Below are 13,084 nucleotides of genomic sequence, written 5' to 3'. Positions count from 1 at the left end.
ATTGGAAAGAATTCAGTCTTCCAACCCTGTGACTAATCAGTGGTTAGTCCCAGATACTGCAACACTAGTTCCACAATCCTGGCCTCTTGAAACAGCACTTCTAGTCTAGATATGTGTTAACCTTCAAGATTTCGGTGTTGGCATTTTCAGCAGTCTTTGTATGTCTGTAAGACTCATGCAGTCAGCAGTCACAAGCAATCACTACCGGTTATGAAAGCCAGCAGCAGAATGACTAAATAACGCATGCTGTTACTTTTTCAGCTTAAGCTAATCTACCACATGATGGCCTGCTCTAAAAGTGACAAGCCACAGTTGAGAAGGAAGCAGAGCTGCTTCATCATGTGCTGCTCTAGGAAATTGTTTTGAAGAAGGAACTCATGCCTGTAGGAGGCAGTATTTGCTGGCTTTTTAACATAATTTAATCAACCACACCAAAACATAACCCTCCGCAGCGACTTTGTACAAGAAAAAGGAAGCAGAGAATGCTATGCAGATACCTAGACTATATAAATGAAAGTATTCATCCTGTCCATCATACCAATTTTGCAGGCAGTTCTTTTTCTGCTCACTGAACAAGAGTTGATAAACAGTGCTGTCTTTTACAAAGCTTTGTTTATATGATAACTGCTATTTTGGGTGAACGGGGGGGGGGTTGTGCGGTTGTTTGCATCCACCCAAGGACTGGTTAAATTTTTTAACGTGGTAGAAGCTCTTTCCTTTTTAATGTTAAAATAAATGGTTTCGCCTGCTCTCTTTGACTGATGTCCGTCCTGTGGTGCAAAAACGTCTTTAAGCCACTATAAGATGTTTCTCCTGCCTTCCGGACTCTCACATCTCAAGGAATTTGTCATCTGTCAGGCAGTGTCATATAGAAAACTAAACCGTTCTACAGAGGAAGGGTGTCCTGGGAAAACTGGCCATGGAGCCCGGTGTGGTATGATAGTGCGTGTTGGTTTGTCAGTGTATCACTTATCTGGCGTGCATTGTATTCCAAGTACGTGTCCTGCACAAGATGCTGTTCTTTTCTGTGCTGACCTCTCATATTCCTCTCAACAAAATGCGAGCACCCTGTGGTTGGAGGAAGAAGCCAGGCAAGCCCTGTGTTTTAGTGCAACTTTCCCCTGTCAGAGTAAAAACCAGCTTCATGGCTTCCTGTGTTGTCTACATCACATCCAATCGGAATTAGCTCACATTTGTTTTCGTATGGACACAAAAGTAGGAAAGCCATGACTCTGGCCTCCAGTGGGTGTGGGTGTGTTGGGGAAACTCCCCAAGTTTAAAGGCGCCTTGGGCCATTTCAAAACTGCAGCTCCTTTGTCACCACGGGCAGCACTATTTCAAACCCCATTTCCCCAACCTTCCCCCCCCAAAAAAAAAAAATACAGTATTCATCTTTGCCAACTGTGTACTTGGAGGGACTACACACAATGTCTGGTTGAATTACCTTTTTGGCCAAAGGTGCAAACTGCCATTCTTTTTTCAGACTGTGGCTACATCTAGAAAACATGCATTGCTGCTTGATCTGGAGGACAGGGACTACTGGCCTGCTGGTACAAAGAGCAGGGCTGCGCTTCCCAGGAGGAAATTATTGACTAAGGAAGTTTGCCATTTGTGTCCCAAATTTCAAAGCAGGGAGTTAATAAATAAAGCCTGGACTCCAGTATCCCTACCCATAGCCCAGTAATCACCCTATATGTAAAGGACACCAAAGCATACCCAGATTTTGAACTACCCTCCCTAAGGTAGCATTGGTCATAGGGATCAGTGTAGACAAGAATTTTAGAGCCTAGTGCAAGGGAGCTTTATAGACCTTTGGGACGAATCTTAGGCCAAGAAGCTTCCAGGGCCATTTGTTAAAAAATAATGCACTGAATGGACATAAACGTATAGTGGTCCTTGGCCACCCGTGGTAAACACCCTTACCCAAACAGGCTAAGGCCTATTACCTTTGTACTGCCACAGGACTTGAGGATGATCATGGAATAATCTGCAATTGCAGGGTCAGCTGCAGATACCGAAGATGAAGCATTTAGTATTGAAAGGCTGTGGAAAATCTTGCCGGAAATCCTGGCAAGGAGTCCCGGTCTTCAGGAATGTGTTCTGTGTGCCAACATGCACTGCATGAATTCAGAGAAAAAACGAAATCAGACTAGGTTACAGGTAGACGGGTACTACGCCATGGGTATGACTAGAAGTTGAGGTACTAGGTTAGGAGTAAAAGTATTCTGATCTTGGCAGACAAGTTTAAGTGTACTAACGTCCAGGTAGGGGTAGAGGTAATACCTTATAGGTAAGAGTAGACCTAATGAGGTGTAGAGATGCTAGGCCATAGGCCACATTATTGAGGTCCAGGTACTGGTGTGTAGGTAGGATCCAGGGTCTGGGAGAAAAGAAAAAGGCCTTGTCCAGGACAGAACAGGATGATTCAAGGAAAGAAAAGAAGAGTGGTGTGGAAGTCCCCACACCAAGATAGGTACTGGAAATGCTACTTATTAGCAAGAACTGTAGGAAACATATTTTAGAGAAAGATTATTCAGAATAGACTCACTCAAATATGTGTTTTTATGCAGAAATCTGTGGTGAGGTGGACAGACGCAGGTGCCACCATTGAAGAGGCCACTCTGCACTAATCGGAATCATTTTGCTTTTTGACCTGGAAGATCACAGTCCCTAGACTTAGGTCAGTAGGAAATGCACATACATGATTCAGTCTAGCAAAAAGGCATTTCCTCATTTGGAGTGCAGTTTTTAGCTCCTCATGACTTTCCGGGCTTTTTCAGTTCTCTTCTGTGGCAAGCGGGTTGATAGTAGGTTGCCCTTAGAGTAAGGAGTTGATAGTAAGCACCTTGTTACAAAGCATGCAATTATTCATATCTAGTAGATGTCTGCAGAGTTTGGTTGAATTTGAATTGTGAAGCTCTGGGAGGTCTCATTTGCCACCAGTCCTTGCCAGATTGTTTATGCCTGAAGGTTTTAGGACCTTTATCCTGCCAGTTTGTTGTGGTTTGTGGTGGAACACAATGGTGACTGTCTTATCTTTCTGGAAGAGAATTTCATTGAATTTGATTGCTGAGCAGAATATTTTATTGGAAAATGGACTGCCCTCAGCTCTAAAGCACCATGTGACAAAATAATGGAACAGTGTATGGGTGGGGAAAATTGAGTTGTTGTTAGTGGTGAGAATGTGGAAGTGGACCAATTAATACACTTTCCTTCTTGGACCACAAGGGCAGCTTCACCTGGATGTAGTCATTATGATCTAGCAGATGTAGGGTGTACTGGAGATGGACTTGTATGAGACTCCAGGCAGTTAGAAGTGCCAGTGTTATACTGCCTAGATATGATCGATGGAGCCATGTTGAACTTACTGAGCCTGGACTGGGCATTCCTTGTCCAATACATGTTTCCCTTCATTTTGCTCACCTAGACAGTCGTTCTGAAGGGATGGTTGCACAATGCCCATGTGATCCTGGTTGCTTCTGAGGTGCCAGTGCTATCCTGACCTCCTGTTATTGAGATGTGTGCCACCTTTGGCCTCTTCCTCAAGCAGATTACTCCACACAGTCCAGTGGCCAGATGCTTCACCTGAAAATGTCTATCTGTCACCTTTGTGGCTGAACTTGAGAATGTAGACCTGTCTCTCTAGGAGTTACCATTAGAAGTTTTAGGATTTTCTTCTTTACGTCAGGTGCCCATGTATAGATGCAGTGTATTGGTGGAGATGGACCATGTTTTTCTCCTAATTTTCAAGAGCAACTCTTTGCAGAAGATGAGGTTGCAAGTTCTCTGGCAGCAAAAGAGCTACATGTTGCTGCTGGTAAATGATCCTGAGCTGGTATTTCTGCTTGTATTGTTTTCTCTTACAAAGGCACTCTGTGATACGGTGTTTGTATTGTGTGTGCCTTAGGATACAATTGCTTAGCATGCTCCTGTAATCTAGCTTTAGGCTCAGCATTGCAATTTGTTTCAGGTCATGGAATATACAGCTTACCAGAACTGCCCTCACTGCAAATGAAACACCCTTGGGCAGGCCACCCAAAGGTGTGCAATCTGTTCGTACCATAACACGCTTCTTCCTGTCGTGCCTTGCTTTTCACTCCCAAAAAGTTGGTCCTTCCACATACCAACTTGCATGTCAGCCAGGCAGATAAGTTTCTGGGTCAGTGTCCAAATTTCTACCCATTCTCCTCATGCTCAAGGGCATGTTGAAATCCGCACCTGAGAATTTCCAAGGGCCTGTTTAGGCTGGAGGTCCGATAATCGAGAAAAATGTATATCCTCTCTGTGGCCCAGTGTATATTAGGGGGCAGGTACCATCCAATTCTCTGGTGGTGCACACCGTCCGCAAATGTGCATCTGGTCAGGCCACTGGTGATGGCTCCTCCTCCAGATAAGGAGACCAAAGAAAAATATGCCACAGCACGGGGTGGCGTTATGAGCAGCAACCCACTCCATCTACACACTCGGCAAAGAACAGCTTTCTCTCATTCAGGAACAAGTCCAGTCCTGGCCTTCCTACACAAGGGTGTTATAGAGGGGGTGCCCCCACAATCTCAAGGGCGCGCAAGTATTCTTGCTACTTCCTTATCCCCAAGAGGGATGTCTTTCTCAGACCCATCCTCTCTCTCAAGCCCCTCAACCGTTACATCCTATCAGAACATTTTTGCATAACAAACCTGAGACATGTCATCCCCAGACTTCATGGCAGCACTCGATCTGAAGAAAGGCTATAATCGCATCCCTATCCAAACGGCTCATCAATGGTACCTTTGCATTGTTGGAAGTGAACATTGCTACCAGATGAAAGTACTTCCTTTTGGGATCACCACAGCCACGAAGATATTTACGAAGTGTCTATCAATCATGGCCGTGCTTTTGCTAAGGGGGGACATTCAGTTCTTCCCTGGGTCAGCAATTGGATGATCAGCAGCAGCAAACTGTGGTGTTTAACACTCACTCAAACTGCATAGTCTCTACTCATTCATCGTAAATGCTACCAAATCCCACTTGCAGACGCTTTAAATTAAACCATTTCTGGAATCGTTACTCAACGCATCCACAGACGAAGCCTTTCCAGCCAACGAGGAGTCCTAGCCTTTCAGCACCTGCTTCCTCTTTTTCAGCCCAATCGTCGACTCGCAGTACCAACTGTCATGGGCCTTCTAGGAATGAAAGTGTCCTGCACTTCTATCGTCCCTCATGCAAGGCTTCACATGTGATATCTACAACCTCTGCAAGAGTGACTTGTGGCTCAATAATCTCAAGTGAAGGGTCACTGGAAAGAATTTAGCATTAGTACGGGCCACACTGCATGCTGCTCTCTGCAGTGGTGGAACAACAACAATTTGTTGCAAGGCAGGCCTTTTGCAGACCCAGTTTCACAGGTGACCATCACAGCAGATGCCTCTCACAAGTTGGATCCTGCATCTCAACATCATCACAGTCCAGGGAATGTGGCCCTTTTAATAACAAGGCTGCCACATCGATTACTTGGAACTGCTAGACATTCATGTAGCCCTGAACGCCCTCCTTCAAGTCATTTGTGGCAAGGTGGCCCTCATCACGATGAACGTGGCTGCCATGTACTACCTTAATAAGCAGGGTGGCACTCACTACCCAAAGCTTTCTCACTTAGCCCATGAGGCTTGGCATTGGGCACTCCACCAGAAAATTCACCTCATGGTGGAGATTCTCCCTGGGGGAAACAAACAAATTTGCAGACTTGCTCAGCAGGACGCATCAACATGTCAAGAGAGGGAATTCCACCCCTCAGTTCCTTAACACACAACCGCGTTGAGGCAGCCCACATTAAGACGTGTGCCACACCGGAAAATACAAAATGACCAAGCTCCTCCACCATGTATCCACACCCACAGTCCATGGGCAATGTACAGTGGATTAATTGGTCAGGCATATTGGCTACGCTTTTCCACTTTTACCATTGTTTCCATTTGTGTTGGGGAAACTCCGGCAAATATCACTAATACTGGACCAGACAGCCTGTGTACTCCACCCTCCTGAAGATGTCCCTCTCCCCTCACAAAAGGTTCTTGCTCAAAACTCACCTCACACAGTGGCAGGGTCGTGTAAAGCAGTTGGATCTTGGACAGCTCAACCGTGCGATTTGGCAACTGAAGTCCTAGAATTTAGGTAGCTCAACCACCTTTAGTAATGTTTGTCCATTTTAAAGGAAGCTCGATGGCCCATAACAGAGGCGTGGATGGGACACTGTTTGTTGACTACTGCATCTCCAGAAACTGGACCTTCTAAGGCCTAATGTCCTGGATTTGATTGCCTATCACTTGTAGAAATTAGACCTGGTCTACACCTCTATTTGCCTACACTTAGCCAGTCGCAGCCTACTTGCGGACCAGGGAAGATGCAATTTTGCTAGAATTCCCATTAACAAAGCCTTCACGGAGGACCTCAAGAGTGTCAACCCCTCTAGAGAACCTGTTGCTTTTGTGTAGGATCTCAGTGTAACCCTCACCAGGCTCGTGGGACCACCCTTTGAACCTTTGCCTTCATGCCCCCCTTTATTTCCTCTCCTGGTAAGTGGCCTTCCTCGTGGCCATTACATCGCTTAGGCACATTAGCGAGCTGAAAGCGCTCACCATACGGGAGCCATTCATCTAGGTCCCCAAGGACAAGGCTGTCCTAAGAGCCAATCCTAACTTCCTCAGTTGGTTGGTGTCACCCTTCCACCTTAACCAGATGATAGAGCTCTTTCTGCAACTAGACTATATTGTGGAAAGAGCGCTGTACACCTAGGATGTCAAGATGGTTCTCATACACGAAATTGACTGGACAAAGACATTCTGTAGATCAGATCAGCTCCTTGTCTCCTTTGCAAAGACTCAAGGAAGTCATCCTATCTTCAGAGCAGGCAGTCAAAGGAATTCAGACTTGCTGTCACAAAGCAAAGAGGATTCTACCTGCTCCACCCAAGGCACTCTCCACCCATAAAAATGTGCAACCATGGCTTTCCTAAGAAGCATTTGCAAGGTAGCCACCTAGTCAATAGCACACTACCAGGCACTACTGTGCAGACACCTTAGCCCATCAGCAGACTATGGTAGGACAGACGGTGTTACGGACCTTATTCCAGATGTCTGCAGTATCCACATGCTAACCACCACGAACGGCGGACAGTTTATAGTCTGTGCTAATCGTGTATCTGCAGCATGCATGATACCAGCTGAAAATACTACTTAATCTCTAAGCATTTGTTCATAATGTGTAGTGCTGTAGATTCACATGTGCCCGCCCTCCTCCACTGAAGGCCTGTCTTTTCAGATCTCTTGCTTTCTTCCTTTCACTGCACATTGTGCTTCATGCACCTTACTTACATTTATTTTCCATTTGTGCTCTTCCCCTCTGGGTGGAAAACAGTGTAACATGGAGTTGATGCCCTGCTCAGTGTACACTAGGAGGAGAAGTTGTCATCCCACATCTCGAGGCTTGAGACTTCTTCAAACAAAAACAGGCTGTAAACGTCTGTGCCTAGCAGTAGATAGCAGGAGTATGCTAAGCATGTGAATCTACAGCACTAATCATTAAACAGATGCTTACAGGGTAAGTAGCATTTTCATTCGTAATTCTTAAAGGATGAAGAGTATATATCCACATCCTGTAATTGTCCCTGAAGTCTGTTCCCTACTATTGTAATGGGTTCTTCTTTTGAACTTTCTAATACAGGCCTACCTAGGATTTTGACATTGGCAGTAGTTTCTTTAGTAGCTGTGGCTTGATATGAAGATTGGAAGCTACACCACCCATTTCAGTTTTGGCTCCTTATGCACATTTTAAGATACAATGACTGCAGGCAAAAGCCCTCCTTCTTGCCTATGATGGTCTCAGAATTTTATGTGAGGCAGGTGATATTTTTGCCATGCTTTTTCTGGCACCTCATCCAACAAATGTTGGGAGGAGTCTGTATAGACTGGACCATCAGCTGTTACAGTCACATGTCCATAGAATTCCCTGTTGATGGCAGCTTGGCATTGCCCTCCGGCCTGGAGCAGCTAGGAAACAGGTGGATTTAACCGAGTATCAAATTGCTGCGAATTGGTTGCTAAACACTGCCCTCGGAGTTCCATGCCTACTCAACGAGTGGTAAACCAGCAACCTCCACTCGCCCGAAGAGTGAGTCTTGCTAATTCCATTGGTCAGATAGCAGCTTGGTCCTCATTGCATTCCTTCTCTCAGCACTACTGTCTGGATGAGCAGGTCAGAGCTTGAACTCAGTTTTGGAGGCATCAAAGCTTTCTGGGTCAGCCACGAGGTATCCTCAGAGTTGCTTTTAGGGGAGCTTCTCAAGTCTGCAGGAGCAAATATTCTTAAAAGAACCGCTTTCATAGGTTTACAGTCTTTATGCTGGCTAGGACACCTCCTGCAGATTCCTCACCACCCTCTCACCTCTCTCTAAGTGGATGACATATTTTCGTTTTTTTGTCTCCAGCCTCTGTACCCTTGGCTTCTTTGGCACTGTGGGAAAGTACTGGTGCAACTGATGTCTTTTTTGTGCTGTCAGGGCCACTTCTGGGAGCTTTGGGCTTTGTGCTTGAGATCAGGTTAAGCTCATAAAAAGACTTTGCTTTGCCTTTTCTAGGAAAAATGTATTACAATTTAAAAATCTAGGTTCATTAAATGTGTCCCCGGTTCCAATGCTTGCAGTAAGATATTCTTCACTGTCTAAATTCAGGTAGAAGAACTATGATGAAAAACAAAAGAAATACTTCATTAACGTTTCGCTCTCCAGAATGAAATCTCCCATAGTCAAATTTTTTTATCCTTTCATCCCTGGGCTAGAATTGATTGCCAGTGCAGTGAATGGTGATTGGTCCATGCATGTGAATCTATGAAAGATGGTAACCGTGGAGAACTTTAAATCACAGGATAAAGTGACTAGTCTTCTCTACGGGTGCTGATGTTACTTCTGTCTTCCTTTCCAGGGAGCTGGAGGAGTACATGAACGAGAAGGTGCAGTACGTGATCACGGCGCAGGACTGGGATGATACCTTCGAGGAGGTGAGGCTTGAGAAGGGGCTTCTTGTAAGTGTGTGAACGTAAACACTGATTTGCGGCTTAGTCATCCCTCAGTAGCCAGATTGGGATGCAGGATGCGAGCCATCACTTCTCCTCAATAGTAGCCTGGTCCTTCTTCTGTCTTGGTTTAGCCCAGTGGTTCCCAACCTTTTGACTTTCGTGGACCCCCACTTTATCATTACTGGAACCCGGGGACCCCCACTGAATCATTATTGGAATCCGGGGACCCCGCACTGAATCAATACTGAAAGCTGGGGACCAGATCTGTTAATATTATTTAATTTTCTAAGCAGTTGCGGACCCCCTGAGGAGGCTTCCCGGACCACAGGTTGGGAACCACTGGTTTAGACCTTTCAGCGCCTTGCATGTTGTTGTTATAGGGTTTTGAGCGTGACACTGCTGTACTTTTTCACACTAAATGTCTTCATTGGCTTTCGGAAAACAGCAGCCTCTCTAGTGCACTTACATATTACACTTTCCTTTCTCTGAAGGTAAACTTTGTTCTTACGCTTCAGGTTTCCTCTGTGCCAGGCAGGGCAATAAGAACCTGAGTCTTAATCTCATTAGTAACCCCTGACTTTCTTCACAGGCGCTGAACGAGAACTGCAACCTATCCTTCGTGAAGCCACGCTGGATCTACACGTGCAATGAGCGGCAGAAACTGATGCCACATCAGCTCTATGTAGTGGTACCGCAGGCATAGCTACCGCTGGAGCCCAGAGCTGGCAAGAATGCTGGGTGGAAATCTAAGGCTATCTGACAGTGCGGAACTGCTTGCACCCTCTACAGTGATGGATTAATCGGGTCAAGGGACACAGTACATTTTTGTAGGTTCTGAGGATCCAACTTTTGTAGAATTAGGTTCTTTGGGGTCCTAGTTGCCTCACACTGGCGTGATTCCCAGGCACCCTGACTACCCGTTTCCACCAGCAAGTGGTCACAGGAGACTGAAAAATATTTTTCTACTTAGTTCTTTTATAATGGATTCCATTTTTGGTCGATTAACAACATTAAAAGGAGAGTTTTGACTTGCAAAGAGCTCTCAGAAGTGGAATGGGACTAATACTTCAATCCAGTAATACGTACACACGAGTCCCCTAGTGTTGTCTGGAGTCATGGCCAACCTCTCCTGTCCTTTGGGAGGAGTGTACAAGTTTTACACACAGGTGGATGCTTTTAGACCACCATCCGTAAGAGCAGCACCAAGTTTACCGAGAGCAATCTGCTTGTCCCAATGGCTATCAGAAGTGGCACATTAACTTGTGTCTGGCCACGAATACAAGAAGTGCAAGGAAAACTAGAGCAAACCAATCACGTCAATGTGTTCTTCATTTTAAAAATAAAACATTTTCAATGAAGAAGTGATTCATGATATCTGGAGTTTCAAAGTTGTTATTCAGGACAGGGCCTAGCTCCTTTCCACCATTCCATACAACTATCAAGCACATAATACCTGTGATTTGGGGCACTGAGTCTGGGTATGTTTCCAAGCATCCTTGACTAGCCTCAACAGCCTGTATTGAGCCTCTAAAGATCAAAGGTTACTCAAGACCACTGGTTCCAGTATATGCTTATCAGAGCCTCTGCTATGCAAGGGTCATTTTACAGGAGGCACTGATGAAGCACCTTTGGCATTCCATTATTCTGTGATGTCACCACTGGCCCTGCTCGCTCCCATAGTATCAAGTCACTGCTGTGACCCCCTTGTGGGCTGTGAGACGAACACTGCTGTCTGGGCTTATACTATTGCTAATCTCTTGCCAGTTGAGCATGTTCATTTACTTTGGTTTCAGTCCTGCCAGTCATATAACTTCTGTTCTGTGTATCACATTTCCCAGCTAGCTCTGATCCCTTGCAACTTTATAAACTGGCCACCAGGTGTCACTTCTCCTGAGGTCATACTGGCTGCCCACCAGGTAGTTAATCTGCAGCTAGCTGTGATTCCTTGTAACTTTATAAACTGGCCTCTAGGTGTCACTGCTCCTGAGGTGATACTGGCTGCCCACCAGGTAGAGTTAACCTGCTGTTAGCTGTGACTCCTTGTAACGTTATAATCTGGCCACTGGGTGTCACTGCTCTTAAGGTCATAAGTCTGTCCACTAGGTAGTTAACTTGCAACTAGATGTGATTTCTAGCAACTTTATAATCTGGCCACTAGGTGTCACTGCCCTTCAACTCATACTGGCTGTCCACTACGGGCCGCTGCTACACTGTGTTCCCTGGCAAAGGGTGTAATGGGCTGCCCGGAATGCACCCACCTCCTCTGTGAACGGTCTCTGCACAGATATCTTATTGGAAGGAGGTACACCATCTGTTCCCTAGTGGAGGTGTGGGTGGGCCCCCAGCAGACCGTAGCTAGAGCGATGCAGAAGGAGGGGGCTAGACATTTGCATGCCCACATGTGACCCACAGGAGGTAAGCCGGAGAGGCTGAAATGATATTAAAATGTAATTGGCAGTGAAATTGCTCGCGCACAGAAGGATCAGGCGTGAGATTATTGCAGTGGAATAGTCTGAATTAAATGGCACGGAACCCCTGCAGTGTTGAGTGGCCCAGGACGGCCGGAGCTGCGGTCCTGATGGAGGAGTCTGGCGCGTGATGTCTGCGCTCGTCTCGCTGCGAGCACGGCCATGGTTTTCATGACAGCTCTGGAAAGGGGGGCGCAGAGAAAAGGAGATTGCTTCCAGCTTTGCACGCAGAGCTGAATGTGACGAATTGTATTTCCTCTCTTGTTATCTGTTACAATAAAGATGGTCTTTTACAGTATCTCCGACCCATGTTGTCTCATTCAAACATTGGTGTTTTCTGACAGGCTTTAAACCGAAGAGGGGCCTCAGAGAGTCATAACTAGCCTTCAGCTTGGCACAAACTTACATCCCCTTTTCCCTAACCTGTGCACTGGTTGGTTATCTGCCTTCTGTATGTGTCTCGATTCACTTAAGGTGTTTCTTTAATGCCAGTGTGCTGAGACGTTTTAAGGCATGGGGAAAGTGGTCTGTGGCCCTTGGCCCCAGGCTTTCAGGGGGCCCCTGATCCGGGTCTCTTCGCCACACCTTGAATGATCTTTAAAAAGAGATTGTTTTAAATCCATTTTCCTTTAAATTACGTTTAATATGGATAATGTGTGGGTATCTGTTACAGACATTTTGCAGAGAAACTTTGTTTTTCAATGCCATAACAGCTACACAAAGTTTCCTTGTTCAAAACAGAACCTGACACATGAGAAGTGGCCGTGGGTCGCAGAGATTATTTGCAGTAATATTAGTGAGCTGCTGCTGTGTTACAGTATTGAAAACACAACTCTCTGTCCCTTTATATAAGATGTAAACACATTTAGAATTTGGGCCACCGGTGCCTGTGCAGTGTCAGTGACCTGACCAAAGAGAACATGAAAAAGCTAAAATTGGTTCGTAAATTCAGAGCTTATCCGAACATGGGCCCCCAAAATATGTTTGGCCCAGGGTCCCCCAGCCTTAAGATGTACCTGCCAGTGTGCTGCCAGCTACCTCATTCAGTGATTTCAGGCCTTGTGTACATGCAGATGCTCACGCGCAATGCTTGCAGCAAGCAGTGAGCCTTCGGTGAGCCTTAGTGTTTCACCATTCTGTTACCTTGTAGACCGCCTTAAGAAATTACCTGCTCACTAAAAGTCTTTATAATAAGGGCTTATCACACAAGGACAAGCTGTAAAAAAAAAAAAAAGGAAAAACCTGAGAAGCCCTAGAAAGGCTAATCTTTTGATGGAACTTCTGGCCCCAACTGAGCAATTAAATGAGCTTTGAGGTCATTTCCCGAGCACTGTTAACACTGGCGCTATCAATGGAGACCATAGTCCGCTCCAGCAGTGCCCTCTGTGGTATTGGATCGAAGAAAGCAGCACTGAAGTCCTGCGGGTTTCACTAGAGTAGTGCATTCAGAGAGCCCCCAGGGCACATCTGCACATCCCTGCTCCAGCTTGTCACTTGTCAAGAGAAAACATTCTAAATAGGAAATAACATCAAGACTCGAGGACAAAGCAACCAAGACATTAAGACAC

At 45.8% G+C, this 13,084-nt stretch overlaps 1 protein-coding gene across 2 annotated transcripts in view; it reads left to right on the top strand.

Moving 5' to 3' along the window:
• Window positions 1-11,814, top strand: part of XRCC1 (X-ray repair cross complementing 1) — a 215,217-nt gene extending 203,403 nt beyond the window's left edge. For both annotated transcript variants that reach the window (XM_069201327.1, XM_069201328.1), the window contains exons 16-17: window positions 8,955-9,030; window positions 9,638-11,814. In XM_069201327.1, the coding sequence (XP_069057428.1) occupies window positions 8,955-9,030; window positions 9,638-9,751 (190 nt within the window). In that variant the 3' untranslated portion in view covers window positions 9,752-11,814. The remainder of the gene's footprint in view (window positions 1-8,954; window positions 9,031-9,637) is intronic.
• Window positions 11,815-13,084: the final 1,270 nt, after the last annotated feature.

Source organism: Pleurodeles waltl, chromosome 7, assembly GCF_031143425.1.
Source record: "Pleurodeles waltl isolate 20211129_DDA chromosome 7, aPleWal1.hap1.20221129, whole genome shotgun sequence".
NCBI lineage: Eukaryota > Metazoa > Chordata > Amphibia > Caudata > Salamandridae > Pleurodeles > Pleurodeles waltl.
Note: the sequence above shows the minus strand (reverse complement) of the source record. Positions and strands in the feature narration are given on the sequence as shown.